Source organism: Oryctolagus cuniculus, chromosome X, assembly GCF_051225735.1.
Source record: "Oryctolagus cuniculus isolate XC-2025 breed Fujian yellow rabbit chromosome X, ASM5122573v1, whole genome shotgun sequence".
Classification (NCBI taxonomy): domain Eukaryota; kingdom Metazoa; phylum Chordata; class Mammalia; order Lagomorpha; family Leporidae; genus Oryctolagus; species Oryctolagus cuniculus.
In genome coordinates this window covers 27,201,815-27,215,477 of record NC_142888.1, presented here as the reverse complement: position 1 = coordinate 27,215,477, position 13,663 = coordinate 27,201,815, and the positions used below count along the sequence as shown (strand labels likewise).

At 45.5% G+C, this 13,663-nt stretch overlaps 1 protein-coding gene across 16 annotated transcripts in view; it reads left to right on the top strand.

The window, feature by feature from the left end:
* The first annotated feature begins 9,563 nt into the window (after positions 1–9,563).
* CASK (calcium/calmodulin dependent serine protein kinase) overlaps positions 9,564–13,663 on the top strand; it is a 366,640-nt gene continuing 362,540 nt past the window's right edge. For 7 of the 16 annotated variants that reach the window (XM_089324397.1, XM_089324390.1, XM_089324401.1 and 4 more), the window contains exon 1: positions 9,923–10,128. In XM_089324397.1, the coding sequence (XP_089180523.1) occupies positions 10,070–10,128 (59 nt within the window). In that variant the 5' untranslated portion in view covers positions 9,923–10,069. Of the gene's footprint in view, positions 10,129–13,663 lie in introns of all 16 variants that reach the window. The other 9 variants (XM_089324403.1, XM_089324402.1, XM_089324396.1 and 6 more) reach the window with 3 other exon arrangements.

The window sequence follows — 13,663 nt, the reverse complement described above, 5'->3', positions numbered from 1 at the left end:
GCACCACAGCGCTGGGCCCTGATGGCACATTTTTACCATGTGCTGTGAGAGTCTGGAAAAACTGCATCAGGAGGCATAGCTGAAAGAAAGTACGGTGGAGATTTAATTTCTTAGATTTACTTTTGAAATCTCTCATAGCTAAGACAGAAGGAAAAATTCCAGTGCTGTATGAGATTTTAATTTGTTTTTCTACACAAAAGGTAGCTAGTAGAACAATTTTCAATTAGTAGAAATAAATCCAATGTCTTCAAATTTTTTTCATTTTTAAAATTCATTTTCATTTTATTAGAGAGAGAGAGAGAGAGAAGCAGAGGCAGAGAGAGTTTTTCCATCCACTGGTTTACTCCCCAAATGCCTGCAACAGCCAGGCCAAAGCCAGGAGCCTGGAAGTCAATCCAGGTCTCCCATGTGAATGGCAGGGACCCAAGTACTTCAGTCAGCACCTGCTGCCTCTCAGGATGCACATTAGCAGGAAGCTGGATCCTGGATCGGAAGCAGAGGGGATACTGCAACCCATGTACTCCCATAAGAGATACGACCAGCTCGAATGTTGTCTTTTTTATTTAATACATATACATTTTGAAAGTACAACTTTCAGATTATAGCGGTTTTCCCACCATAACCACCATCCCACCCACAAACCATCCCATCTTCTACTCCCTCCCCCATCCCATTCTTCATTAAGATTCATTTTTAATTATCTTTATATACAGAAGATCAATTTAGTATATACTAAGTAAAGATTTCAACAGTTTGCACCCACATAGACACACAAAGTATAATACTAGTTTTACCGTTAATTCGCATAGTACAACACCAGCGTACCAAACAGCGCCTCCACCCTCAATGATTTTTTTTGTTTGTCTCTGCACTCATCAATTTCTTTTCAGCTCTGATATTTTGACCCTCCTCCTTTGCGAAAATCTTGTTCCAAGTTAAGCAATCCCCACCTTGGATTCACCACTTAACTATTTCCTTTAATTCTTCATTCTCTTTATATTAACAATTCTCTAATCAAATGCAAGAAATGTATTACAGATGCTCCTCGATACAGTGAGCTTACATCTCAATGAACCTATCATAACTTGAAAATATTGTTAGTGGAGAATGTATGTGATACCTCCAACCCATTGCACATCTGATGTGGGACACAGGCATCTTATTGAGTGTGCTAACCCTTAGGTCAAACACTCACCCCCAACAAATGTCTTTTTCTAAAATATTTATTTTATTTATTTGGAAGGCAGAGTTAGAGAGAGAGACAGAGAGATAGAGAGAGATCTTCCATCCTCCCCAAATGGCTGCAAAAGCCAGGATGGGACCAGGAGTTACATCCAGATCTCTCACGTGGGTGCAGGGGCCTAAGCACAAACTCGGTTTCCCATGTAGGTGCAGGGGTCTAAGAACTTGGGCCATTCTCTACTGCTTTCCCGGACACATTAGTAAGGAGCTGGATCAGAAGTAGAGCAGCCAGGACTCAAACAAGCACCCAAATGGGATGCTGACATTGCAGGCAGCAGCTTAACTCACCACACCACAATGCCACAATGCTGGACCCCAACAAATGCCTTTTAAATACCCACTACAACTGGGTGTTGTCCCAAATGCTGAGAATTCTCTTTCAGAGATCTGCATTGGTCCTCCTCATGATGAACAGGACAGGATAAGCAGTTGGGTGCAAGGACCCAATGAGTAAAGTGAAGCAGTGGATTGGTGTAGGATCTGAAGAAAAAGAAAATAAAAAGGGAATCTAAATGAAATTTTGAAAGAAAAATTGACAGGAGGAGGCAAGTGGTTGAGAAAGAGAAAGAAGCAGGATGCCAAAACAAAGCCAAGGCTAGTGTTTCGAGTGACCGAGAGACCAAAGCCTTTCTACCATTCATTCTGCCCTTCTGCTAAAAGTGTCCTAATTTTCCTTTGGGGCATTTTCTTCTCTCTATTCCTATCCCCAGCTCAAGGGTAACCCCTAATGTGTTAAGTTATTCACTGGCTCTCATTCCCATACTACAGTGATTTGTTCAGGGATGGCCATGTGTCCTAATGTTAAGCCAATGAGAGAAAATGAATCTTAGATCATGAGTAGAACCTACTGCATAAGACTTTTTCTCTTATCCTAGTTCTATGAGGAAGTGAAATCTGGAACAGTGGCATCTGTTTTGCTACCCCAAGGGGAGAGCCTGGAGTTTGGGGCTATCTTGTGGCACTTCAGGATAAAGCCAATGACAAAGAATGCACAGACTGGGAGAGAGTGAATCTTCAGTGACATCATTTGAGTTCTGGATCAAGTCTCATTTGAAGCTAATACACATCTCGGCTTTACAATCTTGTGAGCCAATAGCTTATCTATATATCTTTTTTTTAGTTCATTTGAGTTTTCTGTAACTTGCAATCAATAGACTCCCAAGTAATGCAGTCCCAATTAACATGCAATAGAATGCTAAGGCCCCCAGAGCTCAGTGGGTACTTGTGATCATAAGCGGCTCAGTGAATGGATATCTTTTGGTTAACTCTTAAGCTACATTTTCTGTGTATACTGACACTGTGCTGCCAAAGCAATATTGTTTCCACTATCAAGCAATAGTTTCCCATCACTTGTTCATTGATATTAAAGGAAGAGGGGCAAAGTGAATCTTTAGACACAGGGTTACAAGACTGACACCAGAAGAAATTGGGAAGGAAATATCTTTCTATTCAGATCCTCTTCTGCTCCCAGAAGTGTCGTTTTACATTTCTCATGGCTTCTCCACTCTAATGATGAAGTCAGTCCTGGCTTCTTTTCTTCCCCCAGAAAGCTTATTCAGAGCCAGGGTTAGGGTAGTGGCTCTTAGTTTGTAAGTGTACAAGAGTCAGTTGAGGAACAGAAAAATGCAGATCCCTGCTATGCGCTCAAGGAAATTCAAATTTGGTATGTCTTAGGTAGGACCCAGGAATCAACATTTTGAATATTTTCCATAAGCCCTCAGGTAGTTAATGATGCAGTTGTCACTTCAAAATACATCACTGTCTTAGGTTGGGTTCTCTAAAAGCCAATTCTAGGGCCAGCGCTATGGCTCACTTGGTTAGTCATCCCATATGGGCGCTGGGTTCTAGTCCTGGTTGCTCCTCTTCCAGTCCAGCTCTCTGCTGTGGCCCAGGAAGGCAGTGGAGGATGGCCCAAGTGCTTGGGCTCATGCACCCCCATGGAAGACCAGGAGGAAGCACTTGGCTCCTGTCTTCAGATCGGTGCAGTGCCAGCCGTAGCGGCCATTTGGGGGTGAACCAACGGAAGGAAGACCTTCCTCTCTGTCTCTCTCTCTCTCACTATCTCTCCCTGTCAAATAAATAAAATAAATAAAAGCCAATTCTAATAGGAGATTCCTGAGCAAGTGATTTATCAAGGAACTGCTCCCAGAAGAAACCTGTTAGGGAGAGAGAGAAGGAGGAAAGGGAAGGGAGGGAATCCAGCAAGGGTGCAATTGCAGGCAATACTTTGTGAAGAGTCACTTGAGCCTGTCCCACAGGGGAGCTTCAGAGTGCAAGTGACCTGTCAGAGTCATCTGTTCTCCTCCAGGCAAGGGAGCTGGGCTTTCACATTCCTGCACGACCTGATGACTAATAGCCATATGGGAGGAGACCTACACTCTCAGGCTTTTCCATGTGGACAAAATGATTGCAGCAGCTTGTGGAAAGTCCTCTGAAGCCACAGACATGGGCTTGGAAGCAAACTGGCACTGGAGCTGGGTTGGGGCACACAGAGGTGGTAAAAGAGAGGAGCACAGAGGATTTGAATGGATCACCATTTAAAGGATTTCACGGAGTATCTGCAGTTTTAAAAGTAATTAAGGGTAGCCGGCGCCGCGGCTCACTAGGCTAATCCTCCACCTTGCGGCGCTGGCACACCGGGTTCTAGTCCTGGTCGGGGCGCCGGATTCTGTCCCGGTTGCCCCTCTTCCAGGCCAGCTCTCTGCTGTGTCCAGGGAGTGCAGTGGAGGATGGCCCAAGTGCTTGGGCCCTGCACCCCATGGGAGACCAGGATAAGTACCTGGCTCCTGCCATCGGATCAGCGCGGTGCGCCGGCCACAGTGCCCCAGCCGCGGCGGCCGTTGGAGGGTGAACCAACAGCAAAGGAAGACCTTTCTCTCTGTCTCTCTCTCTCTCTCACTGACCACTCTGCCTGTCAAAAAAAAAAAAAGTAATTAAGGGAGAGGACAGTACAAATGGAAGAATGATTTGAGAACAGAATTCCCTTCATGCGTGGGGTTTGGGGTACTCAGTACACATAAGACTTTAGTGCCACTGAAATCTGCAGTCTGTCAGTGGCTGGATTCTTTGACACTTGTACCATTTGGCTCCTGCCTATTTTTCCAATCTCCTCTGGTTTCTTTTTTCCTGTATTCTATGATCCAACTATAATCTTCTCCAAAAGAGCATATTCTTGCCCATCTTGAAGACTTCACAAACACCGTTCCATGCGCATAGAACCAACTGGCCTCTCACTGGGTTCATTTTAGTGCTTTCCTCGGTCTTAGGTTCAACATTCCTGCAGTTGGGACTTCCTTGTCCCACAGATCCTCTTGACATTTGCTCCCTAGGCTTCCCAAATGCTAATAACCATCACTCTTTCATGTTAATTACCTGTTTTCTTGTAACCAATCCTTGTTTTCTTTCAGAAGGGACCTCAGAGAGGCCAGGAACTATTTGTACCTTATTTGTACTTATAGCTCCAATGGCTAACATAGACATTCATTGATTGAATGAATATAAAATAAATAACTTGCAACATGATATTGGAATGTAAGTCTAATGATACCAGGATACTTCAAGAAGTTCACAGGAAAATGGAATTCAAAGAAAAATTTATTTGGTTGCAAAAAATATTTTCATAAAAAGTTCATGAGAAGCAAATTATGAGAAAACTACATGGATATCAAAAAATTGCACTCAAATAAACTTTTCATTAAATTCTATGTTTCTATGAACTTTTTTAGTGCCCTCTTATATGTAGCTTTTTCTGGAGAGACAATGATGTCTTTCATTTGAGCTTAGAACATCCTGTTTATGCCACGAGGCAGTAACTTTATTTGTTCCAGTGGAGAGCAGCGTCATTCTTAATTTTATTCATTAATTCAGTAATAATTTACATGCTAAAAGGATCAGACTACAGAGTGAGGCTGAACTCAAAATTGCCTAAATTAGCCCTGTGCCACACTGACCTCTGTGTGGCTTTCCTGCTGATATTTCTCTACAAGTGTGTGTTTTCCCTTTCGGTATCTGTGTCAGTGCTGAAACCATGTGGGAGTCCTACAACTTGAGAATGTCCAATGCAATTGTGAGGAAGCCCAACACCTCAAAGTCATTGAGGATTTGTACTGACATCTGAGAATCAAATTTATGTACCATCAGCTGCATCTTTGTGGGTTTTTAGACGTTTCTAAATTTTGTAAAGATCTCTCAAGTATTTGCTACAGTTATACATACATTATGATGAAGATAAGAGTATTCTTTCTTTGATAATTTTCCTGGTATTAGAAACACTGCATGTATTAGTCAGTTTTTTGTTAGTTTAATCAACATACCTGAGAAGAACAACTTAGAAGGGAAGAAGGTTTGTTTCACATTACAGATTGGAGGCTCACAGCCCAGGATTGGGTGGGCCAATTGATTCAGGCAACTGATTAGGACAGGGATGGTAGAATGATCACATGGTGAGCCAAGAAGCAGAGAGACAGGCAGCACACTCTTCCATGTCTATGTGTCTGTCTTTATAAGGTCACTATGATTTGATCATGGGCCTCACCCCAGCAACCTCATTCAGTCCAGTCACTTCCCAAAAGGCTGTTCCCTTCATTATTATTGGATCAAGCCTCCACTCTTCATCCATCAACCAGAACACTTTGGGGTTTAAATGTCTGAATCTGTTTGGGGAGCCAAATCCTGTTCAAACCATAATATTGCTGCTTGGCTGATGAAGCCCATTCCCTAGCTACTTCTGCCTTGTCCACCTCTGGACAGGAAACAGGAAAAGTCAACTACCATTGTGTCGCTCCCCCACTCGCGGAGGAACGACACTGAACCCTGCGCTGTTCTTTTGCCCGGCCCTTCCCAGGTTTGCTGCCGCTCCCCCACTTGTGGAGGAACGACGCTGTCCCAGGTTTGCTGCCGGCTCCCCCGCCTCCGCGGAGGAGCAGCGCACCACCGGCGGGCTCTCTCAGGGGTTGCTCAGATGTTCCTCAAGTGTTCCCAGTGCATAGTGTCTCTCTCCTCCTTTATAGTCCTCTTCCACCAATCCCAACTCTGCTGCCCACACGCCGAGCACGCTGCTCTCCTCCAATCAGGAGCAGGATCAGCTCCTGCAGCTTATCAGTTGAATTTGTGAGGCAGCTGTGTGCAAGTTGTTTGCTCTCTCTCAGCACCATATTGTGGGAGATCAGATGCATAGAATTAGTCTTAGTTCCAGTAATTTAGTCTAGTCTCAGTTGCTCCCCACACATTGTCCCCAGCTTCCCTTTCAAGTTATGGTTGCTATGTGACTCTGTTTAGGCTAATGAGATAGGAAGATATTTTATTTCCCTATTAAGAGATGGGAGAGAGCAAAAAGGTCTCACCTACACTTGCTGCCCTCCTGCTTCCTGTCTTTGATGTTTGAGGTTTTGGCAGCCCTCTTGTGATAATGAGGCAACAAGCCTGAGGCTGAGATGCTTACATGTGAAGGACTATAGAGTGGAAAGAACGCTCATTCATGACTCTGTTGAGTAGCTGATCTAACGTTAGTAGTGACCAATCCTCAGACTTGTTACATGAGAAAGACAACCTGCCCCATTTGTTTAAACTACTGTTAGCTGAATATTCAGTTATTAACATCTGAACACAATCTGACATGCCTAGTTTAACATTTCCTTTGTGAAAACTAAATTAACTAATTATTGACACCTGACCATTTATAGTGGCATGTATTTGTTGGAAGAGTATTGGATTTTTGGGAAAAACTCAGAGAGGAATCAACTTCATTTAAAAGGTTTGGTTATTATTATTTTTTTTCAATTTGAGAGAGAGAGAGAGAGAGAGAGAGAGAGAGAGAGAGAGAGCCCTCCCATTTGCTGGTTCACTTCTCATTTATGGCCAGGGCTGCACCAAGCTGGGAGTTGGGAATTCAATCCAGGCCTTTCAAGAGGGTGAGAGGAACCCAATTACTTGAGACAGCTTCCCAGAATCTGAATTAGCAGGAAGCTTTGAGTCACGAACCAGAGTTGGGCATCAAACTCAGGTACTATTATATGGGTTGTGGGCATCTTAACCATTAGACCAAATGCATGCTTTAGTCCTAGAAGCAGAGAGGAGCTTCCAGTAGCCATCGTAAATAGTAAAAATCCTGAGAGATGTGTATTGCAGAGAACTTCCATATGACTCCATACGGAGAGCCGAGAGAGCTAAATTCAGATTAGAGGGGAAAAGTCCTGAGCCCCGTGCTGATTGAAAGCCCTTGAACCAATCCAGGCACATGATCTGAGAATGACAAGACCTGATTAAGTTGGGTCAATCACTGTGGCAAGGGGGCTGCATTTATTGATGTAATGAATTAGGGCTCACCTTTCCAGCTAAGGTGGTTATAATCCCACCTCAAACCCAGAGTTGCTACCCAATAGTGGAGGGGTGGGATGGCTCTTGGAAGAGCAACCACCACATCCCCCATATCTGTAAATGGGGGAGTTGGACTAGCTGGCCTCTAAGGCTTTTTCCACAGCTGGAAACCAGCTGTGATTTCGTGAGCAGAGGGCAGACCTTTCTTTGCAGTTGCCTTTTCCCCCTCCACTTTCTCTTGTTTTACTTTATGATTGTCCTTTTCTAGCTCTGAGCATAGGTCCTTGTGCAAGTCAACAAATGCTGAAATGAAGTCTCCAACTCTTGGCATAATTCAGATTTGAGCTGGGAATTTAGTTAAGTTGACAAGGTGACTTGTGAGGGAGCTGCACACCCTGGGGACAAAATGGAGTGACTCCTTATTCATTAGGTGCAAGGTGGACATGCTACCTTGGAGTGAGTGATTTGGAACTGCTTTACTCGCAAAGGAGGTGAGGGTTCTCAGGCTCTGAAGCTCCTTGCTTTAGAGAAGGCACACGCTCTTTGGGAAAGGAGGAAAATCTTGTGCGATTATATTTTCCCTCTGATCTGCATGTTTTAAAAAAGGTTTAGTAGCCAAATCCTTAACAGACAGACCTCTCAGCCTCTTGAGGGAGTGGTTAAAGGTTTGCAGAAACATTTCTTAAAAAAAAAAAAAAATAGGCTGCGAGTTTCCACCCCACCCACTCCACTTCGGTAAATACCTTTTTTGTTGTTGTTTAATTACCGCACTGAGGATTTTAACTGATGATTTCTGGAAACTGACTTATGAACTAATTGGACACTTCTGCTGTGCGGAGGAACAAAGACTTTTTTTTTTATTGGTCTTCAACTAAGGCATATACCTGTCTGATGGCGTTGGCTCATTCCGCACATGCTCAGTTGAACAGAAATCTTCATATTGAATGCAATCTAGCACAGCGGCAACACCCAGAACCTCATTGCCGGGCTGACCCTGTGCTTTCTCTCCCTGTAGTTGCATTTTCACCCTGACAAGTCTAACCTTTATGGAGAGTAAGAACAGAATAGGCGCTGGGCGTTCGGGGACGATACACAAAGGGGCTGAAAGTCTCAGTATGTCCCTGGCTTCCTGACCTCTCTCTAGTCTAGGTTGTCTCTGGTGGCAGTAGGTTCTGAATGGGTATTTGTTAGTTTGGGGCAGAACGCGGGAGAGGCTGTCGTTGCACACCTTCGTAGGCAGTTTTTGTTGGGTCCTATGCTTGGACGAACCCCACCCCCCTCCCGCCGCCCCCAGCCCTCTTCTTCATTAAAGAATGACAAGGCTGGACCTACAAGCTGCCGCTGGCAAGCAGAGGCTTGAGTGACAACCTCTCTCCACCCCTCTTCTTGTTTTCCCATTCATTAGCACCCTTTCCCTGCCTTTTTTCCCCAACAAAAACTGGGAAAGGCTTCCTGCAAATACAAAAGAAGGGGGCGGGGCGGGGGGGAACGGCCGGAGTTCCAAGCATCTCAACGAAGAACGTGCAGGCGACCGCCCATCTTTTGTCCCTGGCCCCTCTCGCGGTCTGGTCGCGGCCGGGCGCGGAGGTAACGACCCAGAGCAGCCCCGCCTCGGTAGCTGCAGCCCGCGCGCCCCACTTGCCAACCCCCCGCGCCCTCTAGATTCCCGGGGCCCGACCGTTCACCGTGACGTGGCCGCCGCCGCGCGCATGCGCTGCTCGGCCCGGTCCCCCCCTTTTCCCTGGGCCATCGCCTCCCGACCGGCTGGAGTGGGCGGGGCCTGTGGGTCGTGCAGCCGCGCGGGCCGAAGCGGGAGGAGGGCGTGGGGCGTGTATGCGCGAGGCGGGTGCGCGGGGCTCCCGAGCCGGTCGGCTGCTGAGGCGGAGGGGAGGAGCTGAAGGCGGCGGCCGCGGCTCCCGCCCGCACAGAGCGCTTGTCCCGCGAAGCCCCCTCCCACTCCCGGGCGGGCGGCGGCGGGAGGAGGAGAAGGAGGAGGGAGCGTCTCTGCCGCCGCCTCCTGGTCCCCAGCGCCGATCCGCCGCCGCCACCTCCCTCCGCGGTGATTCTCCCTCCATGGTCCTGCTGCGGCCCCCCCTGTAGCCCGAGCTGCCCCGCGCCGCGCCGGAGCCGGCCTCGGGCAGAGGGAGCGGTCGCGGCCTCGCGGCCCGCGCGGGCTGACGAGTGGAGAGCGCGGCGCCGCGCGGTCCCCGAGGATCCGCACGGCGGGCACCGCGGCCCGAGCAGCGCGAGGAGCAGCGGGCGGGCGGGCGGCGCCGGGCCCGGGCCGCCCTCGTTCCCGCGCCCCGGCCCCGCCGCCCGCGCCGGGGCGGTCGCCCGCAGAGGAAGGCGCTGCAGTCCCCCGGCCTCGCTGCCCCGCTCGAGCCTCCTCAGCACAGAGGGCTCGCGGGTCCTGAGGGGAGGAGGAGAGCCCAGGGCTGGGCACTGAGCTCGGAGGCGCCCCCACTCCCGTTTTCGGAGCTCTCCACGCTGCGGCCGCTGTCCCCTCCGGACCATGGCCGACGACGACGTGCTGTTCGAGGACGTGTACGAGCTGTGCGAGGTGATCGGCAAGTGAGTCTCCACGCGAGGGAGCGGGAGTGTGGAAAAATGCATTTCAATGATGCCCGGGTCCTCCCGCACCCGCTACGGGCCTGCCCCCTGCCCTCCCTCCCTCCTCCCTTCTGCCTCCCTCGTCCTCCTCACCCTGGAGTATTTATAGACGTGTACCTGGATGTTTTGCCGGGCGGGGGTCTAGGGGGTTCTCGGGGATCCGAGCCGAGGTCGGCCACCCGGTAAGGCGTGGGGCCGGCTGCCTGCATTTTCTCTGACGGTTGCACAGGGACGTGGCCGAAACGATTTTATAGTTGCTCCCTGGGAACAGTTGGGGTTATTGTTACCTTGCGAGTACCATTAGACCATTTGCGAAAAGAGCAGTTTGCATTTCCTTTGCTTGCGTGGAGGGAGCGAGCAAGAGCGTCCAGGATTTTTAATTGTGGGGTGTGTGTCTATTGTGCAGGATATTAGACAGATGCCTTTGTGTTCACGCTATGCTCGGATTGGAGGGGGTCATTTAAGACGGGATGCGTTCAGTTTCAGCAAATTCCTCACCTGGTGTAGACGAACATGGAAAGAGTTGGGGGGCACCCGAATTTTAATGCCTCGTTATGCAATAACTGTTCAATCAGTGCTCCAGGCTCCCCCTTGACTATTGATGGGATGGTGGTTAGCGTGGTCGAGCCGTCTGCTTTGAGTCACCGGGCTGGTCTAGAATATAGAACTGACAGTCCAAATGCTCATCCTTTCATCTGTGTTGTATAATTACGCTAGGGAAAAGCAGGGAATCAGATTAATCACAGTGCTGATTGAGAATTAAATCTGCAGTTCCTCATCTAATTGTCCATTCCTTAAATCTGTTTTGAATAGTTTCCTTTTCATTCTTGTCAAACAATATTCCAAGTGCACAATCCTGCTAATTTGCTTGTGAGGGAAATGCTGGCGATCTGAAGTTGATTTCCTAGCTCAGCGTGTATTCTGTGGCTTTCCAAGTTGAGATAAGATTTAAGAGCAGCTTTCGCTCATTTAATAAGGATTGCTAGATAGAGGCCGTTGGAACATTTTACCTCTTTTTTTTCTTTTTTCTTTCTTTCTTTCTTTTCTTTTCTTTCTTTTTTTTTTTTTTTTTGCAAGCGGTGCTTTATTGTCTATTTTAAGGGCTGCAGTTGGGAAATGAAACCAAGACCTTAGAGCAGTTGGTTCCGTCTCTTTTAAGTTGTCTGCAGTACTCAATTTCAATTTGTTTGAGTGCTGATAACTCTTTTTTTCCCCCTTCCATATTGAGGTATTACAGTGTTGCCTCACATGGTGAAATTGTGGGTAGAGCTTGCTACACACTTTACTCAGACCCAATTGATAGGAGGACATGTTACTCCTTGCCCCTATTGTTGTGTGAGCAGCCTGTCTGTGAGCGGGAGGATTTCCAAATGTGCCTGCTAAAGTGATTGTGGAAGTGCTCCAGAACAGCGCTGTCCAAAAGATATATAATGAGAGCCACATCTGCAATTTAAAATTGTCTAGTAGCTACTTCAAAAAGATTAAAAACAAGCACGTGGAATTAATTTTGATAATTTTGGTTTAACCCAGTAGATCCCAACTATTTTCATTTCAATATGTAACCAATATAAAGAGTATTAATGAGATGTCTTACATCCTTTCTTTATACTGAGTCTTTGAAAACCAATGTGTATCTTACACTAAGAGTACATCTCAGTTTTCATGCTGAGCTAAATTTTTTCATCAGAAATATTTGATGTGTATTTAGGTTTCATACAATTTTCATGTGCAAAAGTGGATTCACAAACCCAGGTTGTTCCAAACATATATAAAAGTTTCCCAGTAACTGGATCCTGTGTCTCTTTGTAAGCTTAAATTTAAATTCATTAAAATTAAATGAAATTCAGAATTTATTTCCTCAGATTGGCCACAGTTCAAGTACTCAATAGCCACATGTAAATAGCACAGTTCTAGAGGAAAAAATATATATCACGAATTCCTTTGGTTTCTTCATTCTGAAGAGCACTCAGTGAAGGTAAATTAGGTGTTTCCCTGAAGCCCCCAAATGACTGTGTGTGGGTGAATGGTGTATTTTGCCTCTTAGTTGTATCTGATGTAAATGAGCCAGGAAAGTCATAATTAGAAAATGTGAAATTAAAATGTTAATTATATTGTGATGATGGAAAATAGCTGTCATTGAATCAATGTTGGTGACTAGTTCTGATTCCATAAGGTCTGGAAGGGTGATGATGTGGTCTCTAGATATCGGAAAGAAGTGGTCAGCATCACATTAACACAGATGATATTCTGCTGATTTATAATTGATCCAGTACTTTCAGGTAGAATTAAATTTATCTCTTCTGTTGTTTAAGAATGGCAGTCAGAGGGAGAGCAGGCTAATTTTGAGGTAACAGGTACTCTATAGCTACCTTTACTGTGAACTGAGAAATCTCATTCATACCCTACAAAAATCTGACTTGGTCAGTGCCATTTATAAAATGCCATTTCATGAAATAATGAATCCAAGACAGTCTTGGTGTTAAAGAATGTAATGATCATGTTCCTCACCCTGTGTAAAGGTTGGAGGTTTCTCTGGTAAAGTGTCTCAGTATATATTGATCTGGAAATTGAAATTCGCTTGAGATTTTCTTGCAGGGACCTTGACAGCATACATTTTAACTTGGAATTTGTTCAGTCTGGATTCCAACAGGAAAGCCTTGAAGATGTTCACTTGTACTAAAACCTTTTTGTTGATTTCTAGCCAAGTGCTATGGAATTTTGATTTTTTTATACCAAATTAGTATCACAAGTTGTTTTTCAGCACTAGGTCTTAATAGGTTGAAATTTTCACTGAGATTATTTTAAAGTAGATTTCACTTTTCAAGGCTAATTGGCTATGCACTCACTCATCTACTCCATACTAGGCCTTACTTGGTGGCATAAATGGAAATTCTCATTTAATTTAGATCCATTATTGTGAATTTTGTCTTTGGTTGAGAAGGACATCATATAGAATTAGTGAGGTTTTAAAGTATTAGATCACTGTTTGGTGTATGTTTTCTTTCCAGGGGCTGGAAAGCTGGCTTTGAAGGAATCTTGTACCTGCTTTGTAAATTGGGAGGATGCCATTTCCTTCAAATTTTAAAAACTTAAAACTCTTTTCCCTGTGTTTCTTATTTTTGAAAGTTTTGCAAAAAATCCGTTGAATGTCATTGTTTCCATAACATTTTTCATGTAGCATCTTTCAAAGGACTTAAACAAATCTCCATTAACGATATTCTGTCCTCTCAAAACTTTCCTTAGAAAATGTAGCAATTACTGGAAAGGAAAGGTATTATGCAAATACAGGTTAGGGTCTAATTTTTATGTCAGAATCACTTATGGTATCTTTTGCAAATTTTTACTTTTTTAGGTAAGTGTACAATCAGTAGTAACACAGGATATTTTAAGACAATTCATCTAAATTAAAACATGGAAAAATGTCTATTTTCTTGGTACAGCAATTTAGAGAAGAGTAGCAAAATGCCCACTGTTTTCACACTGTGTAGGATGAGTA